Below are 21,134 nucleotides of genomic sequence, written 5' to 3'. Positions count from 1 at the left end.
CTCAAGTGGGCAGAAAGATATACTTCCCTCACAGTTTAAGTGTCAGTGATACTTTATGCTGTTGGTCTATGTCACATGTTTATTTAATCAGCTGCCATCACTCTGCATCTGGAGCTTCTCTCCATTTCTCTCACTCTCCACCTCAGTCTGACCTGCAGTCTGAATCTGGAAGGCTGCATAATTCTGGCACGACAAGAAGCTAACGCATAAAATGAGCTTTTAAGGTGTGGAGGAGTTCAGAGTTTGCGGTTTATTGAAGGTTAAAGCGTATACCTCAGCATGATTGATGGCGCTAAGATCTTCCTCTTGGCTCTGATTGGTTGTTTCTGACTTGGAGGTGTGTTTTTCCTGCACATGGTTGTAGGACCACAGGGAGAAGCAGTGGAAATCCACTTTTTTTTTTCACAGATTAACCGTCCCATTTTATATTCTCAGCCAAGGACATTGTGACCATTTTACCAAATGGGAATATGTAAATAACATTTCATTGTATAAAAGTTACTTACTGCAGCTTTAAATGCCAGCATAACAAAAGGGAGACGAGACGCTGGTATTTTCTATAATCAATGTTTTCAGGTTGTTGCAGATGTGCCAAGTCAGCCTTTTTCATAGCAAATACCACATTTTAGGTTAGTAATCCACAAAACTGATGATTCAGAATTTATATTACAGTCTTTGAAACCTCTTGTTTTATTTAAATACAATTTATTCATCGTTATGTTTTCTATAAATGCAACTGTAAACTTTATCAGTCATAGTGTTTGAGATAATTAGCTCATGTCTAAGATTTTCTTTTTTGTCCCTGTTTTGATGTTATTATTAATGTGGCAACATACATTTCATTTATATGTGAGCCACACGACACTGACACAAAGTTAAGACACATACAGACTCAAACACAACTGTTATCAAATGAATGTATCAGGATTAATTATGTAATATTTTAAAGCTAAATAGTAAGTAATTCAGTCAGACAGCCGCTGAGAGCGGATTCAATTACCTTTCAGTAGATTCTTAATTGAAAAGCAGCAGTGGACAGATAAAATGAAAATGAGCATTAACGAAAGAAGATGAAAGCAGTAAAAAATGATGGTGCAGCATGAGCTAAACGTTGTGGATGGGGGGAGCGGAGGTGGTACAGGAGGGAGAGGGAGCGAGATATGTAAAGAAAATACTTTTAAAATTGACAGGGAGCTGGCAAGAGCTAATGTAAATTATTTAGTGCATGTCGATGAGCGTACAGAAGTCAGGAAGGGATTTAGGTGCAGATGAGATCATTAAAATCAATTTGTTTGCTTGCAAAACAGCCTTCTCCCATGACCAAGGGTCAACCACATTAGATCTACTTAAATTAGACCAGCTGAGCAAATGAAGAGTTTTTTTTCCTAATAGCAGAGGCAACATTTGGTTTGACCATGGATTTTTTCTTTTAGACTGGCCTGACGTACCTTAGAAAAGCAACAATAATGACAAATATATAATGATCAGCCGTTATACCAGTTGACGCTCGATTGTTGTCCGTCAAATATTTTCTTTTAATTCATAGTGACTTCTGCTGCACACTAAAATCACTTAACTTGCTGGAACACTGAGTGATTGCATTCTAACAAGCCATTTTTTCTAAAAATGATCGATGGGGAGGCTGATTTTGAGCTCAGTTGGATGCCTCTGGTGGATGATATGCTTCACAGTCTCAGTTTCATGCTGAAATGTGGTTATCAGAAGCATCTTGACTGGCTCCTGGCTGTTTGTTGGTAGCCAAAAGCAAGTCAGCATCCACGGTTGCAGTGTTTTATTTTTGTTTGTTTGTTTTTTCAACATGCTTACTTGATTAACATGTGATTGTACAATTGCCAGTAAGTGAATAAGTGCATAAATGGCTGCTTGTCTTATGTATCTCTTCAGTGACCATTCTATAATCAAGCCATTGTTTGTCAATGGATGGGTTTTTATGAAGTTGTCTCCTATTTATTCTAAAAACAGAATCTAAATGTCAAAAGGTTACATGTTGCAAACTGTATGATTGACTGATGATCCAAGTCTCCTTAAAGTGTGGAGGCACATTTTAAGGATAATCTAAGAGATGACTGTGGCTTTCAGGCCTGTAAAGAAAAGTTTTGAAGCTACATTCTTTCAAAAGTCAGTAGTGGATCTCCACCAATGTGCAATTAATTAGTCTGAGTGTTGCTCATTAAAATATAAGAAAGTTTAGCTTCAAAATATTGAGTTAAAGTTAAGTTGACCAGAGAAAAAAAAAATTCTGGTTTCAATTTCCACATTTTATTTTGAGGATTCTCTTAATTCAAAACTTTTACATTCAAATTTTAGGACTTGAAAATAAGAATGTTTTGTGCCATAGTTTGAATGCAGGCTTTTCAGTGATAGTGATTATTTAAAGTATAACATTAGAGCCACATTCACACAATTGCACTCATGAATGCACACACCTTCGTATACCGATTTGTAGATCAGTAGGCTGTCGCTAGATAAATGTGCATTTTTCTCACATCAGACTTTAACAGTATTGAACTGATGCTTTAATAAAATTGTAGACCAGACATGAATACCAGGTTTTTCAGATTGCAATTTTTTTTAGCTGTAACAATTGTACTATAAAATTGATAATCTATATATTCTAAAGATTTATACAGATTCTGAGAGAAGAACTTCATGTAATTCCTGCTCCACTGGGATTTTCGCGTCCAATTTTCTCTCAGATTCACAGAGAATGGTCCAAAAGAAACACTGTCATTTTCCAGTAAGTAGCTGTTGTGAGAGTGGAAATTAAGGTCCAAGATCAGTTGTCAGATTGCTTAATGTAAAATACCGTCTCTGAGTGAACAACACACTGAACCTTGTAGCAGATCGGTTACAGCAGCGGGAGACTGCAAGGATGTTACTCCTGCCAAACTGGAAGGCCAGCTACAATTCGCACTGGGCAACCAAATTTGGACAGTAACAGACTGGAAAAAACATTGTCTGGTCTGATGGGCCTCAGTTTGACATGTAACATTCAGCTCAGTATGAGGTAGGTGATCTGAATTTAGTGGTCAGTGTGTCTCAGAATTGGTGTTTACATCAGGTAAGGACTATTTACGTGTTTGGAGAAAACTAATATTGCACGAGGACTTTTGGTTTTCAAAAGTGATCCTCTTTGCTTCGTTTTGATTCATGCCAGTTTTTTGTTCTACGTATGAAATCAAGGGAAATGAACGACTGATATTATTTTGTTATAAAAGTATTACTGATTCCACTTTAAAAATTAGGTCCCTTTATGTTATTAAAGGTAAAGTTTAAACAGTAATGATTTCTTGGTTAATGTCAAGTTGTCATAACAAAGACATTTTGAATAATGTCAACTTTGTATTAAAAGTGTCATAATTTACTGAATGACGCTTTATGAAAACAGTCGTAAATATTCATGAAGGTTTATTCATGTTCATGACAGGTGTTATGTTATGTTTATGACAGTGTCATGACAGTCTTATTCACCCCCCTTCAAATAAGGTGTTACCAAAAAAAAAAACTTCACAAATTCAATTGTAAATTCCAAATCTGGACTCCAAAAAAAACACATGCAGGTGCCGTTCTAACTCACTTTTGTTTTATTCTGGCAGGGACTCCATTTTGGCCTCGTCTCGTTTTGGCTTCCCTGCCTTGTCATAGCGAACGATCACCACTCAAAATGTAAAGAAGGCTGTGAAACAAGGGTGTGAGCATTCAAAATCAAAATATGCTCCTCTTTTTCCTTCTGCTGACGTTACTCCACTTGATCCTGTATCTGTGTTTTATTTTCACCCATTCTGCCCTCTTTCCCTCTTGCTGATTCCCGCTTTATATTCATGACTCTACTGTAGTCCTCTGCTTCTCACATCTCCCTCCTCGGCTTTCCTGTCCTTTCCACTCTTCACCTTCCTGTCCTCCCTGTCTCCTCAAGCTTCCTGCACTTACCTCCACCCCCCTCCTTTGCCTGGCACGCGTTCATGTGGCATCGCAATCCTTTATTTTTACGACAGGCTTTCTTTGTGTGTGTGTGTGTGTGGAAGTTTTTACAGTATGTGTGTGCGTGGATGAGTGGGTGGGGGGGCTGAGGCGAGCCACAAATGCTCCAAGAGCCATATTCAAATCTCATTTCACACTGCTGAGGGTGAAAAGACCTGACGCAGCACTCTGCAAGAGAAGGAAGGCACAGAAAGGGAAGGAGGACGAGATCGGGAAACGAATGGAAAGAAATGATGCCGGAGACAGCGCTGAAATCGGAGGAGGAGAGTGAGGGACATGACATGGGGGAGGAGCGGAATAATAGCTGTTGGCGTTAAGCTACCTACAGGAAGTGTGCAACATTAGGAGGGGGAGACAGGGAGCAAAGAAATAAATACCACACAGGCGGTACAAAAAGAAGAAAAGGATTGAGAAACCAGAATACCGTGATTATGAAAAGAATATTTGTTATCTCTTAAGCTTCGTAACTTCTCTGTTTTTCAACTTCACTGCAGAACTCACTGCACTCCTTTCTCCACTTGAATCTCTACCTCCCTTTCTCCAAAACTCCCTTTTTTTTTTTTTTTGCTATGCTCGGAGCCCACATCCTTCTGTCTTGCACAGTGTGTATGTTTATGCAAATGAAGTAATTAGGAAGCTACATGCCTTCATTTGAGCTCTAAGGTTTTGAGGAGAGGTGTGAAGACAAAAAGGAGCGAGGAAGTGGAAGAATAAGCATTCAGGCTTTGGAGCTGGTCTGCACATCAGTATTACTCATTCCTATACAATTATATATTCCCTTTAAAGAACTGTACCATTCTACGCTTCACCATATTGCTTTAACTCATACTGCATTTACTGCACACAGCCGCAGCTGTCTTGGACCTCTTTCTTGTTCCCTGTCTCTGGCCTTGTATTTTTGCCTCCAAGTCCTTTCAGCTCTACCATCCTCTCAACCTCTCCTTTTTCTCTGTCACGCTCGCTTACAGTATATTTTCCTTCTGTGTTGTTTTTCTCTGTTTCCGTCTCTTTTGTCTCGCTTGAATCTGTCACCGTATCCCAGCATTTAAAGCTCAGTCTTCCAACTTCTTGGTTTTCCCTTTTCCCTCAAACCTCTGTCTTGTCATTTTCTGCCCTTGACCGATACAGTACTTTACCTTCCTTTTCGTCCTTTCTCTTAATTTATTTCCCCCCTGTATGGTTTTTACAGTTGGCATAATTTTGGATGTCCAAATGGCATAAATGCATTATGCCATATTTATTACTTTTCTTCCACCGAGTAGGGAGGTAGCTGAAGAATGGTTTGCAATTAAAGCTTTTGTTTTACCCCAAACCACAATCCCCTCCAATGTCTGAAAACAAAAACTCCTGTCAATTAAAATAAAAATGAACACTATTAATTTCTATTGAAAACAATGTAGAAAACATTGTAGAACCAATAACAGGAAACATAAAAAAATAATTCCAGAGCATGGTTAACATAGTTTTGGAATTTTCTTAAAATAACTCTGATTTGTTAATTTTGTGGCCAGTGCCATGTATTTCCTTCAGTTTTAAATATTTAAACACCGAAGGCTCAAATGCAGTGATGGTACTCTCTCGTGTCTGCTGCTTGTTTGATGTGATGCAAACCCTCAGAACCACAAAACAGTTATTTATGAAGCTGTTATTACATGACATTGCTGCAGAAATATTAAAGTAGGAATGGATTGGGACCTTTTATTTTATTTGATTTTCAGAGTTTAAACCTGAAAATTTGTACTTTTGAGTACAAAACAAAAGCAACACAAAGCATTGCTAGGGTAAGAATTCTCCCAAAGCAGTGACAGCATTGACATGTCACACTTTTGACAATATTTTCTGTACCTCTTAACCATTAACTTCCTCAGCTAACATTTGAAAAGGCTCAGACTAAATTAAAATTCACGTCATCCTTCTGGAACCCGCCCAGGTTGATTCCTGATCAGATGTTGAAGCAGGTGACCAAAGATGAGTCCACCCAGCAGTGTCATTCAGCTCATTTCAGCTATTTGTATCCAGAATCTTGTTCTTTTAGTCACAGTCCATATCATAAGACACTGGGTGAAGGTCAGAACATAGAGACTTGTGCTTTGGCTCCGTGACAGACCAGAGCAGCACCTTTATTACTGAATACGTAGCACTAGTCTCCATCCATTTTCTCTCTTTATCCTAATAGTGAAGGAAACACCAAACTACTTGAACTCCATTTAAGGCAGAGACAAACTCCCAAGCAAGAGGAAGCAGTTTATTTATTTTTTTTCTTGATAAGACCTATGGCTTAATGCTATAGTCACCTTACACTTGTCATGATCCGTGTTTCTATGTGTTTATTTTCTAGTTTCTRTGTGATCCTGTTCCCTGTTAGTCCTGTCTCTGCGTCTTTCCCCGTTGATTGTCTCCCAGGTGTGTSTCGTTCCCGTGATTGCCCCGTGTGTATTTAGTCTCCCCTGTTGTCTGTGTTCTTCGTCGGGTCCTTGTCAATCTATGTCGTCTGTTCCCGTAGATGCCTGTTTCCCCGTGCTGCTCTCTGTTGTTYCTCGTGTGGATTATTGTCATTAAATTCATCATTTTTCACCATATCTGGGCCTAAGCGTCATCTCCTCACCTACCACCACACCGCCTCATGACAACACTCACCTCAATGTACAATGTAGGTCGTGGTCAACAGAACCTCATAATCTGCAAAAAGCAAAGACGAGACCCAGAAATTCCCAAACCAAATCCTTTCCTATCCACTCTAGTGCTTTAAAACATATGTGGCAACGTGGTTTAATTATTATTCAGATTCTTCTCTGTACTAGTCTGTAGTACCTCCACTCAAACCCAGTATACAAAGTTACTTTTTGGCTGGCAGTGATCACTCTGTTCAATAAAAGCACCCGTCTCATCCTTAAATAGTGGGAAGGTCTTCATTGTGCTTTAGATTTGTATTGCGTCATACACATCCCCCACGGTTGCCACGCATGTCCAGCCAACGCAAGTGTACGCGTGCGTGGCCGCGGTACTGTACTTAAGGACGGACGCGGTAAACGCGTCAGTTGCAAACAGCAAATTTTTCCGATATCACGAGCATACACAAACACATAATCACATGCACGCTCTGTCAAGGCAGCTTTCATTTCTCAAGCTTGCCACCTCGGGGTTCATATCAAGGCTTTGTCTGCTCTCTCTTTGTGTCGTGCGCTCGCTCTCACTCACACAGACAAAAAAAAAAAAACAGCACACACACACACATACACGCACACAAACACGTACTCTTTCCCACACGCACATCACCTCCCGCCCTTTCTGCTGAAGTTTTCAAACTTTGGATGGCAGCTTCCTGTCAGGGCATGAAAGCAGTGGGAAAAGTGATTTCTGAAAGGAGGAAGAGAGGCAGTGAGGAGACAGGGAGAGAAAAGATAAAGGGTGTCAACAGATGTTCGACTCAGTGCCTTTTGCCTTCTACGGGGAGAAGAGGAATAGCTCAGTCATTACTTCTGCTCATCCTTTTTCACATCTGGTGAGTCCCTCCATAAATAGAGGGGCGCAGCCTCATTCTCTTTAAAATTGCCCATGCATTTGTGCTTTTAGCCATTCTAACAAAACATATAACAACGAGAGCCTCTGTTGTCCTCATTCGTTTTACTCGGGTTGTGAAGCAAAAGCAAGCAGAAGCCAAAAATTGTGATGGACGACGGCGTCTAAAGCCGGCTCACATAATGCATGTGCACCTGCAGCAAGTCCACTGGTCTGTGCCTAATTTGGATTGATTGCGTTCAGTTGCACGACCATTGTTTGTGGGCACGGCGAGGATCGGATAACTGCTCGATTTGGATTGGAAACACGGCGACACACACGGCCAGCAAAAGCACAGTGGAAGCTTTGGCACGTAAACCTATAAGATTGACCGTTTGTTTTATTTGGCTCGCCTACCCTGCGCGCGCTTTGGCTCACACACCGGCAGCCACGGGGAAATGTTTGTCATTTATCAGGATGAACGAATGACAGCTAGAGCTCTAATAGTAAATCATTGGCAGCATTATTGGACCACCCTTCCCTCGCCAATATGGATTTGCGTTGGGGAAACTGGAGGAGTGTGTAATAAATCAGTCAATAACACACAGACGAGTGCGAAGGAATACTTTCGCTATGCACATGGAAAACTAAGTGCTGAACCCCACATTCCCACATTATTTACACTCATTTACATAAGTTACAAAATATACCAGATGTGCTGATAAGTTGCCTGCTGAAAGTTGCCTTGCTTCTCGGATCTCTTTGTGAGGTCCTATTTCTACTTTTTCAAAATGCTCTGTTTTCTTGATATTAAATCCTCAGAACAGCATATCCCTTACTTTGAATTCCACAAAAAAAAAAGTACATTAACAGCCCATATAACTGCATTTTGATTTGCAAAAGTATCCCTTAATTATTATGATTTTGTTTTACATTTTGTCATGTTACAACCTCAGTTAATAACGTGTTGCGGTGTATTCTGTCAGTGTCTTCAAGATGTTGGTGCGGTGATGATTCAGGAATAAGGCTCTGCTGGTTGAACAGCAAAGATTTTATTACAAACTGCAGCCTAAGTCAGCACAACCAAATTTAGAGGAGATCTTTACATATTTTCAACATAAACATATTTTGACATTGGCATTGTTCCATGTTAACATCTTGTCTGGGTGTTGTCACATTCACATGTTACACATCGTCTCATTGTGCCGAATCTTCCTGGAATACGTAGATTTTGTTTTCCAGAGTCGGTGTCTTTTGACCTTTGACTCGTTTTTCCCAAGCACTGCAGAAAGTCCTGTGTGTTCAGACATTGCAGTGTCTTATTGGAATATTCTGAAGACTAAGCGCATAGTGAAGTGGAAGAAAATGTATGCTTTACAGTTGTTGGAAATACAAATCTGATTAGTGCGGTGCACATGTCCTCAGTCAATGCAGATTAAATGAATAGCCTCTGTGAACATCAATTTTCCTGTCTAACCAGAGATTTTTAATTGGATTTATGTGTGGACTTTGACTCTGTTTCTCTAATTAATTAATTTACTCGGATCTAAATCAGCCCATAGTGGCTCTGGCTTTGTGAGGGTCATCGTCCTCCTGGTGGAAAGTGAACTTTTGCTCTGTCATTTGAAACCTCCAAGAAGTTTTCTTTTCAGGATTTACGCATTTTCCTTCTTCCGTTTTCTCATCAGTTCCTATCAGAAGGGGAAAGAAAGGTTTCCCCACTGGATGATGCTGCCCCCACCATGTTTCACTGTTAGGACAATTTGTTTGGGGTGATGTGGATCGGTAGTTCACTTCCTCACCAAGATGAGAAAAGCAACCCATGACTTATTAATTATTTGCTGTTGATGTTCATTTTTTTCTACTTTAACATATATCAAGCAATTCATAAATAATCCCATAATACAGAGCTCATGCAACATTTACCAAAGCATCTGATACAATTTACTCACCGTTTTATTACCTTCTGATTACAGTCTAATACCTTAAACCTTTACGCTTGATGTCTTGTTTGTTCAATGTTCTTGGTTTCCTGCCCATAAAATTGCATCTTAAAATCCATTTTAATTTCTCGTTCTGTCTAAATCTGTTAAAGACATAAAGCATGTTCAACAATGAGGAGCATGTGCTTAGCTACAACTGGTTATCAACCATAAATATGTTTTAGTAACGTTTTGACATGTCTTTATGTGGACACAAATCTTTCTTTCACTTTCAAAAAAATATCTCACCTTGCTTAGATAGTAGACTACATCATGTTTTCGATGTCTGCTGAACAGGACACACAGGATGTTTTGATAGCAAACAACATCAAAGCAAGACTGAGAAATAGCAGGCGACCACCAACACCACAAATCAACATTTTCCTTGCAGTTTAGATACAGTTTGCACATTTAAGCGTGCTTTTTCTTGCTGCACCGCTGAACAGAGTTGTAACTATTAAGTACACTTAGCTTTTGATATGCTATGAAGCAAGTTCCGATCCAATTTATGGGCTACAGTCTCCGCTCACTTCTCTCTTGCTCATTTGCCGACCTGTCAGTCCTCCTTCCAACCAATTAATTTATGGCGTTGCGTCTGAACTTTCCCGTGGCCCAAACTCTGCAGTCTTTTAGCACGATGCTACAGCTAAACGCTTCATGCTGTAAATCTATTGAATTAGCATCGGCAAAAGCTTGTCACCGCATTGGTGAGGATTTATAAAAACAGAGCAGTCATGCTGGCTTAACGACACAAAGACACGCTCAGTATTCATACGCTTGGTTAGAGCCAAGGCTGTTAAAACAGATTAAACTGATGGGGCCTCTGCCTCAGTGTAATCCACTGGCAGCAACTCTCTGAAGATGATTTTTGACACACAGCGCAGTGTCCTCTTCTTCATCATAAAAAGAGGAGATGCTGTGAGAGGGAGAGGAGTTCAGAGGAGGCATGAGTTGCAGAAGGGTAACATCGAGGGAGGGAAGAAAGGAAAGGTTAAAGAGGGTATCGAGATAAGAAACTCAAACAGATAACAGTCCCTTAAGAAGGTGTTTGATTAAACAGGAATGAAAGGGAATCTTTTATTCTCTCCTGAAATTAAAAATGAGTTGCTACAAAATTATATTTCAGAAAGTAGCTGCACCCAGACACTGGGCAGTCGAATCCCACTGGCCTGTCTTAGATTAACAAGCTATAACAACATGATCACAGAGAGATGAAACAAATGCCACCTGATAGTGGGTGGGATACATTAGGAGGTTTTTTTTTTTTCTAAAATTGAGAGCCAGGGCATCCGTAAAACTGCAGCTTTTGTGGCGTGTCTGCAGTGATTGGTGTCTGTTAAGAACGGTCAAAGGAAAGCAGAACGACACTGAAGGCTGGCCAGTCAAGTCCAACTCATACTGTAGCTCAAAATGTAGTAGAAGTTAATATATTCATATTAAATAAAATTTAGTATCATTGAACAGTTTATTTATTCAGTTACCAAATGAGACTTTATATAGATTACATGGAAACAGATTTTTAAGGCTTTTATTTTTGTTAATAATGATGATTATTTTTTGCTGTTTTTGCACACATCTAATGAATGACATGCCTGAAAATTATTTTGATGTTAGGTAAGATTGCACCTGTGCAAATAAGCGGATGTATTTCTGAGAGTGCAAAAATAATCATTGCTCGTTTAAAAATATCATTTTTGTCTCATGATGCGAGATATCTGTGACTGTAAAATCCATTCACTTATGTTTTACTTTGTGAAAATGAGTTTTGCGTGTTTATTTTCATCACCTGCTATTTCCAAATGATCTAATGAAATGCTTCTCACACAGACCATATGGTTGCGTACGAGAAACCTGCCCAACTGGCCAGTAAGATCCATAACAAATGGCTGGGCCAATATGGCGATGCTGCAGAGTCTGTATTATGCTTTTCTGGAGGCAATATGTGGTTTTGACACCCATATGTCACTTATTAATGGAAATACCTTAAAGTGTCTGGCTGTGGGAGTAACAAGCAATTTCAGTGAAATGCTTGGTATTTTTACCCACTGCTGGACAGAAATCCGAGTTAGTAAATGAGACGCAAGCATAGAAAATACTGTGGGAAAAAAAAGAAAAATACGAGTTTGACTGAGAAGAAGTAACAAACTTATTAAAACTTTGCAAGGTGACCACAAAAAAATCAGTCAAGAGTCTGTCAAGTCTGCTCTACCTGACTGTCTTTATATGGATCATATGGATTTATATGCTCAGCAAAGATGATCTTGTCATTTGCCTTTTGTTAAGAAAAGGGGTTGCCTTTTTTTAAGTTGATGTTATAAAGAGGACAGTTTTGATCTTGAGGAGTTCAGAGTAGAGAAAGTATCAGAGAGAGTGGCAAGCGCATCAAGGACTCATGTCCTGCTGTTTTATGACACCATCGAGGTATTTTTGTGTGAGACCAAACTATCGGTGAGGATCAAATAATAACATTCTCTTTTACAGAAAACCACATTTATCAAAAAGATCAGTTACTCTACCCAGAAATAAGACATATAGATGCAGATACAATAGGTATTTTGATTCTACTACATATTTTTTGCAAATTGTGACAAGTATTTTTGAATTGGAGCAAAATGACCAAAGAAAAATTGTTCGACTGCTTATGATGTCACTGTATTCTGTATTCTGTATTCTGTTTTATTCACCAAAGGAGAATAAACGGGACAATAATTATCCCTCTCAAGAGTAGATGACCAGTTTACATCAGTTCAAGAGCACAGCAACATCTCATCCAGGAAGTCATAAAAGATCAGATCTGCCCCAATTAAGGTCAAATCTGCCTCAAGGTTCAGGCGGATTTGCAAAAAGAGATGGGACAAAATTTGCAACCACTGGCATCACCTGACCTTTTTGGTCAGGCGTCTGTCGACACCTGACCAAAAAGAAAACAAAGTGCCATCTCACATGGCAAAAATCCTCTTGATGAGGCTTTTGGGAAAATAATATGTGCATTTATTAAAAAAAGAAAAAAAAAAGTTGTATTTCTAGTTGCATCCAGAATGAAGCTAATAGCATAAAAAAAATGGAACATCATATCAATTATTGAACATGATGGTGGTAGAGTGATAGTCTGCAGCTTATTAGAGGACTGCTTTAACTGATGAAACCCTGACTTTCTCATGACAAAATAAATGTATAATAAAAGGCTCGCCTAAGCTTAAAGTACAGTTTGGTTATGCAGCTGGACAATAATTCAACAGCGTCACAGAAAGTCCACTTCTGACTGTTAATTCTCTAGAGGTCTAGTGAAAGCCTAGACTTGAATCTGGTTTCAAAGCTGTGGTCTGCCTTTAAACAGGCATTTGATGATAGGAAAACCTCTTATGTGGTTCCAATTAAAAAAAAAAAAAACTTGGCCAAAATTCAAACCTTCAGACTGATGTAAGAGATATAAAAATCTTACTGGCAGTTATTGCAAAAGCTTCATTACACATGCTGCTGCCAATGATGGGAGAGTTAGTTGGTAGGTTTATAGGGTGTCTGGCATGTTAAAATTTGTTTTATCTAAAACATTTAAGTTAAATTAAGAACTAAACAAAATTGAACACAGAGGTTTTCACACCTCTGTTTTCATTAGTTCAGGAGTGCTAAAGTCCAGTCCTGGAGAAATGTTCTGCAACTTTTAGATACGTTGTCTCTTCTACAGGCCTTGATCAAATCTAGAGGACTGGAATTGGGCAAATATATAAGTCTATATGTAAATAAACTGTGATGACAATATTCAATTTGTTTTGTTGTACTGTGAGAACCTGAAGCTTGGATTTATATTTTACATATGAACCTAAAACAACTGTGAAAACTGCCTGACTGGTTTAGAGTTAGGATGAAATAAAAAGGCAGCCATTGTTTTCTTTTTTTCAGCTGTCCAGTAAAGTTTATTGCAGTACGTTTACAATGCGCATAATGCTCCAGCGTAATTTTGGACTGACAAATTTAAACATAATAAAGCCTCTAAGCTATACATATTAAAATTTGCTCGGCAAGGTAAATATGCAGAGCAAAGATTATGATCTTATCCTTTATGTGAAAGGCACATTTATCACATTTAGAGGGCAATTTTATGGCGCTGTCAAAAAGCCAACTCCACTATTCAGTGTTGGCTTCTGCATCAGTGGCTGCTCTTTGAGTGCATTTTACTTTATCATTGATTATATACTGGTCTCACTAAAACAGCAATTTGCTGTTTTGATCACCCAACTATTAAACTGGTTAACCTGGGCTGTGTGCTTGTTTGCCACGTGAACAAAGGTTTAATTACGGTCAAAAACAACATCCTAAAGTGACTCTAATGTCTGCGTTCTAAACGAGCCTATGGAACATTATGTTTCTTCTGACACACACATAAAAAAAAATAATAGATAAAACCACCTCAGGGAGAGTACCAATCCTCAGGGATGCGCTCACGTACTTCTCATTATATGCTGAATGTTTTCAGTCCAGGCACCCAGAAATGTGTGCTCTTTTTGTAAATCACGCATGTGTATTCACAGCTGATAACACTGTGTCACCTTCACTGTGCTCTGACAGTGTGAGATTAAATTAAGCAGAGCCAGTGCTGAGTAAATTAAGTGAATGAGAGATTCATGATATTTTAAGGCATGCATTTACCCAAGTCATCAGGTTCCACTCATTTGTTTGATAAACAAATGAATAAAGCTCCATAGAGGCAACATGTTACTCATTTTCTTATTGCTGAACAACAAGTTTGCTGGTAAATCATAACACCTAAGTCAGTCTTTGTAATACTAGATTTTTAACTAAAATAAAATTGTTTTAGCTAAATACGAATTATCATGAGTTGCACATCAGCAAGGCTGTTTATTGTTGCCTTGCAGCATGAAGGTTCTGGGTTGTGTACACTTTGCTAAAATCATGCGACACTGCCGATTCTCACTCATACAGTGACATTAAAACAATGCACAGTTGGTCCTGAAGGGCCCAAAGTGTATCCATAAGGTCTTCAGCAGTTGTCTTCACCCTCTTCAGATGCTTAATTGGTTTCATTAAAAAGCAATTTAACAGGTGTGCCTAATAAAGTGGCCCGTGTGTATGTTATTAAACCATTTGATGGTTATCAACCCATGCCCACTTGCTGTGCCGGTTTTCTTGGGTAGTTTAATTTCAGTCATTGTGGAGCCAATGTACCAAACATTAAACATTTTGGAAGGTGGAGGAAGTCGAAACGTTTACCTCGAATCCAGAATGGTTTTACTTAATTATAAGATTAATAGTTAAACAAATAAATATTTTATATGGATCCCTGATGGTTTCTACCACTTTAAGACGTTAACACACATCGTGCTGAATGTCTCTGTGTGTTTGAGCTGGAGGGGACAACGAAGAGCAGAGAAAACGTAGTTTTGGATGGTAATTTCCCACAACAATTAGCAAATAGCACTACTGCTCTGACTGCAGCTAAGACCAGATTTGATGCCTTTACCAAGCTGTATAGTTTTGCCTTTCAATTAGCACACACGGTGTGCATAATAGCTGGGTTGCAACAAAGAAAACAGGCAAACATGCCTGGAAGAGTTACGAGAAACACTGAGATCTCAGATTTTTATTGACGGCCCTTTTTTCTTTACCGTAAAACGTATATTTCAGCACATTTCATTTCTCTTTGAGATCATTAAAACGAGCTCCATCCCTCGAGCCTCGTATATGAGGGTTTTGATCTCTTAAGAAAGCATTGAGTCAGAAGTAAAAAAAAAAAAAAAAACATTATTTTACAGTTTTCTTTTCAATTGTTTTTGCGTTCAGACTAGTTGTATGAAAACGCTGTAAGACAGCACTGTGTGCCTCAAACCATCATTGTTATGATTTTGCTGTTGTTGTACATCCATCCTCTTCCTGCATCTGTCTCAGACTGTCGCAGTGGATGTGCGTGGGAGGGGGAAGCGAGTTTTTTTTTTTTTTGTGGCATCATTGCAGGCCTTAGCTCATAGTGCAGCTAAATGGGTGACTGTATAGCTGCTACCTCAATTAAGGGTGCTAATGTGCCGTAGCGTGTACGTTGCGAAGGTGTGAATGTGTTCATGTGTCAGTGCTGAGGCATCATTTGGAACCTTCTGCGTATTCGGTCTTCAGCACTCCAAGTGTCACACACATTCATCAGTTGTCATTATTAAACACAGAGAATGGGAATCGCAGAAAAGAAGATGAACTTATTACCCTCATTTTAACGCAGTTAAGATAAAATAGCTCTACTTGCTGTCTTTACCATGAATTTATGTAAAAAAACAAAAAAAAAAACACATGCCAGAGGATTCACACACGGGAGCATACTCCTTTCAAGATTTTCTGCAGAGCTGTCTTCGACTTAATTGTAGTTGCTTGTAATAGCTGCGGGGTCTCCCTAAGAGGTTTGTCAAGGGAAATAAAGCACAGCAGAGGAAGAATAAACTTCCTGCCTCCAAAGGAAACAGCTGTTGTCATGGCAAAGCTAATTAAAAATACCAGTTTGAAAAAGACAAAACACTAGCCCGGGTTGAGAGGCTGCATTTATTAGCACAAACAGCACTCATGAGATAATACATGGATACACAGTTTTACTAGACAGAGCTTTGTAGACAGTTAATGTATCAGTGTGTTACTATGTGAGGAGGGTGACTTTCTCAGTTTTACCATGTTCTTCCACTTCAGCATCTCTTCACAGGGCTATCTTTGAAACGCTAAGAAGTGCAGGCCACTAAATCACTGCTGTCCTATTTTCTTAGCTTGTAATGAATAGCCTTTAATATCATTACCCTATAAAAGCCCACTCTCCTGCCAATTCTTAATGCCGCTGAGCTGCATGCACACAAAGAAGTCACACCCAAACATGCTGTATATTTATAGCATTATCATTTGAGTTGCTTGAAATATTAACATTTATGCAGAATTTTTCTATTTACTGTGTCTTGCAAATGTTTTCGTAGCCCTTGGACTTTTGACAATTTGCTGTGTTACAACCGACCCAATCATTTTAAGTGTATTATATTTGATAATCCAACACAAATTAGTGTTGGATTTGCAGCGGAAGGAAAATGATACGTGAGCTCCAAAATTTTTGTACAAATATAAATTGGAAAACTGTGGCACCCAAACACATGCATTTAATCGATGCCTCTAAATAAAATTCTATGCAGCAAATTGCATTCAAGTGATGTAATTCACAAAACGAGTTCAACTTTGCATAATTTATTTTCAATGCAAGTCCAGATCTAATTTGAAGTGAGAATTGACTGATAAAACTCTGGTGTTTGATTACCACATTACGTCCAGTTTGATTGAACTTGAGCTATTTTGCAAAGAATTAATAAGAAAAATAATCAATTTCTAAATTAACATATGTAGCAAACACAAACACCAAAAGTCTTGCTGCTGTAATTTCAGCCAAAGGTTGGTTTTATAATGCATATAACAAGAGGGATGGAATAATCCCTGTTTTAGATTTTTATTTTATTTATCTTATTTTTCAGTTTTTTATTAAAACTTTCAATATGATTCATGCTCCCAGCTTCTGTCTGCATTTGAGTCTTTCATTACATATTTCATTACTACACATTATGACACACACACACATAACTAAAAGTACAGAGTACACTGATCGGTTTTGCTTCAGACTATGGGTTAGTCTGCGATATCAACTCCCAAATGGAATGCATTAAAGTATGTGGCTCTGATATGATGAAATGTCAAAATTGAAGGGGCATCACAAGGACTATAAAATAATGCATGGGTCTAAGATGATTCTAATGTGGCATACAATAATTATTGCAAAAAAAAAAAAAGTATTTAAATTGCCTGTGAGTTAAGGTAAGAAAGTAAGAATATGTGTGTTAGCACTTGTGGGTATGTGTAAAAACTATGCATATGTGTAGCTCTGCACATGTCCAACCATAATTTGGCAGCTTGCCTTATGCTGGTTTCCTTCTTTGGCTGTGAGTTAAAACGAAAGAGAAAAGCAGTAAGTCCAGTGTTACTATCAATTCACTTAAGCCGTGGTTTCTGCCCAGCAAGTTTAATGCATAGGGTGGGTTACTGAGCCAAAATAATAACTTCATCTCACTCCCTTTGTCTTCATTAATTTTCTCCTGTTTGCATTCAAATTTGTAGATTTGGATGGACACAGGTCAAACCTAATGACATTTTTTCTTTTTTTTTTTTTTTTGCTTTATAATCTTCAACATGTGTAAGTTTGCTGTCTCTTTAGATAAACTTGAATCCATTCAGAGGGTTAGTGATTGGAGATGGGAAGCTATTCCCGCTGCACAACGCTGTTGTGTGGGGTTAAATGAATCGTCAATGAATGTGCAATGACTGTTGGAACTGATTCACACTCCGCTGTTTTACCTCCCTGTGTATGTGAGGCGAATCTGTTCAAGGGTTGTTATGCAGTGTGTCTACTTCACTTTAACACTGTTTTCGGTTACAGGTACCAGACTTGGTCATCAAAAACTGTGTGAGTCTTAGGCTTGTGAGTTGACGATTTGACGAATGTGTTGCTTCTGATAAGTTGGTCAATATTGTTTAAATCTTTCTGGAAGCTTATTCATCCCTTTGATTTTCTTACACATATTAAAGATCGAGTTTAGGGGTTTTAATAAGTCCAGGGTTAAAACGGGACACCCTTTATCCAAGCGAGACTCTCCAGCTCATTCTGGGGGAACCCAAGTTGTTCCAGGGAAATAAGAGAAACAAGGCAACGATACAGAGTTTTGTGTCTGGCTAAGTCTCATTTGAACCTGTGTAACTTTGTGACAGTGGTTGAGTTTGTGTTTGCCACTTGTCCCTTAAATGTATTTCTGATTCATTTAGTCCTTGTGTTATTGGTCATGATGCTTTAATTGAACCATTGATGTTGTAAATTTGGCTTACTCACCATAGCGAGTTGGTTTGTGGTAACATTATTTTACAGTTTACATCCATGCATATGGACACGTTTTTTTTTTTTTGCTTTTAATGAATTTTAGTTTGACTGAAGTTTATTGGTAAAGGACCAACTTACCACATGTCATCTCGAGACACTTAAAAAAAACAACAAAAAAAACAAAACAAAAAACTCATATTGCCAGATTTCCCAAGAGAAAGTTTCCTCAACTATCTTGTAACATTTTAATTTATTGAAAAGAAGCTGAGGGTGGTTTTATACAATTTCAAAACTGTATTTAAACGTTTTGTTTTTCTTCATTCGCTGAGATTCCTGACGTGGTTGTGGCGTTTCTCTGTCGGTTTCAGATTTCAGCGGGGGTACCATGACGAGTGAGGAGTGTCCTGTGCCGCTGAGGAGTATCTCCTCAGCACGGCCAGGGCAGAGCGAGGAATACGGCTCAGCGCACATAGATGACATCATTGAGGAAGTAGGTCCTGGCGACGACGACGACGTCAGCATCGGCAGCGACTTAAGCACGCTTGTGTTGCCCTTCCCCGAGTTGGCGCCCGTGGTCTTCTTCTGCCTCAAGCAGACGACCTGTCCTCGCAACTGGTGCATTCGCATGGTCTCCAGCCCATATCCTTTCCTTCCTTCATGCGCCACATCCAACCTGAAACTAAACATCTCCATATCTGCATTTGACCTGTATCGTCTGACACACCTTTCTTTTAAAATCTACTTTTGTTCCTGCTCTTATTTAATTTCTTTTTCCTTTAACGCATATCTTTTCTCATTGATGTTCTGTTTCTCATACGTGTTCGTTGGCGTGCAGCGTTTGGTCTGTCCTGACTTTGCCCCCACAAACGCATCCAATCAAAACTTTCTGTTTCATCTCTCTCGGTATTTGCAACCACATCACAGCTGTCATGCCCGGATCTTCTCAAAGTAAGTGTGTTTGACATCCTCATACAAGATCAACTGCAGCAGTCAGTGTTGCACTGCTTTGGAAAGTGCACATTTGGGTGTGTGCAGTTTTGTTTGTGTGTAGGGGTGTATGTGTGTGTGTGTGTGTGTGTGTTTGGGCTTTCAGCTAACGGATAAGAATAGGCAGTTGTCTTTTTGCCGACGACATTACCCGTGCCAGTTGGATAATGATGACTCCTCTCCACGGTAGAGGTAAAAAAAGAACACTGCAGCACCATCTATCTGTTTTAGGTTTTGACTCTAAATGCCTCGGAGATTTTGCATGAGTCAGTTCCTCCAGCTGATCTACTGTTTTATTTATTTTTTGCAAGAATTACAAAGAGACTTTTCTTGTTTTTTTATGCAATCTTTGAGGATTTAGTAGTAACCTTTAAATATACTTTTGATTTCAGTAAATGTTTCCTTATTTTTTGTGAGTACGAGTATTAGAGCAGTGTTTACTACAACCATGGGAGCCCTTAGAGAAAAATATTACTAAATCTGTTTTGTCTATGCCATTACACAAAACATACGGTCTGCCAAATACTGATTCATAATTGTTGTCAGACATTATAGCTTTGCATGTGCCAGTTGCAGCTGTCTTTCTGTTTCCCTTGCAATTCTCAGCTGGCCTCAAAGACCCAGCACACAAATTTGAGCAAGCGGTGTAACAAATTTTTCTTCACATTGCTAATTCCTCTGTCACATCAGCTCGGATCCTCACCGGTAGCTGGATACCCGCGATAGCTGAAGCAGCAGGTGTGTTAAAACACATCTTTTGTTTCCTGGCTGAGTTTCAGGGGGGGCGTGAGGGAAAATACGAAAAGGCATTAGGAAGGCAGGGTGCGATGGAAGCGGTTTGAGGCAAGGTTGTTTCTTCTGGAGCTACAGAGGCTTTAAACCTACTGGAACTCACAGGAATGTAGATGAGCGTAACCTCTGCCGCAGCCGCAGCGCATTCCAGAGTTACTGTCACTGTTTGTGAAACGACATAATCTCATACTTGAACATTTAGAAAAACAAACTAAAAAGCACCTTTGAATTGAGTGAATTTACTGAATAATGACAGTCAGACATAACCCTGGGCACACTTAGTTGTTCCTTAATATTAATTCTTCGTCTAACTTCTGTAAAGTTGAAGCTACACATTTTAGAAAATACACAAAACCTATATCTTCTCACTGTTTTAGACCAGTTAGGTCTATAAAAACTTTTATCTATTTGCTAAATCCTTAAATAAAGTTGATATTTTAAACCCTTTTTTCAAACTTAGAATTGTACATGCAGAGAAACGTGAGATCTTCAACGATAAAGATTTTATTGCCTAAAATCACACGTTCAGCACATGTTGAAGCTCATCCATTAGTATTGGTCTTTGTGTATAAGGTAGCAATAATCTGAGGTCTGTCTCTTATTTCTGTGTAAAAAAAAAAGGCAGTAGCGTACATACTGTAAAGATTTACGAATAGACAGATCATTGGTTGTGCTTTTATGTACCAGCAAATTCTTAACGCAAGCCTTTTTTTTGGTAACTTGAAATACTTTGATTATGAAACCTTGTGGCTATGATGTGATTACAGATATCCTTTATTTCATTGCCATCAAATACTGTTTTGGTTGTGCTAGGTGAACTATATCCAATTGTGCGTGAAGGACAGCAATACAGTGGCTATTTGGTTATTTCAGCACCTCTTTTGAGATCAATAATTGTGTCCACCACTCAGCAACCGTGAGAGGCCTTCAGTCATACACACAGCAACAAACGAACACACACACACACACACACACACACACAC

General features: G+C 38.9%; 1 protein-coding gene across 5 annotated transcripts in view; it reads left to right on the top strand.

Annotated features, from left to right (window-relative positions):
- Positions 1-21,134, top strand: part of LOC103468615 (voltage-dependent T-type calcium channel subunit alpha-1I) — a 159,930-nt gene that overhangs the window by 19,807 nt on the left and 118,989 nt on the right. For all 5 annotated transcript variants that reach the window (XM_008415792.2, XM_008415791.2, XM_008415790.2 and 2 more), the window contains exon 2: positions 18,741-19,011. In XM_008415792.2, coding sequence (XP_008414014.1) covers positions 18,758-19,011 — 254 coding nt within the window. In that variant the 5' untranslated portion in view covers positions 18,741-18,757. The remainder of the gene's footprint in view (positions 1-18,740; positions 19,012-21,134) is intronic.

Source organism: Poecilia reticulata, linkage group LG8 (genome assembly GCF_000633615.1).
Source record: "Poecilia reticulata strain Guanapo linkage group LG8, Guppy_female_1.0+MT, whole genome shotgun sequence".
NCBI classification, from domain to species: Eukaryota; Metazoa; Chordata; class Actinopteri; order Cyprinodontiformes; family Poeciliidae; genus Poecilia; species Poecilia reticulata.
This window is presented reverse-complemented; position numbering and strand designations above follow the sequence as displayed.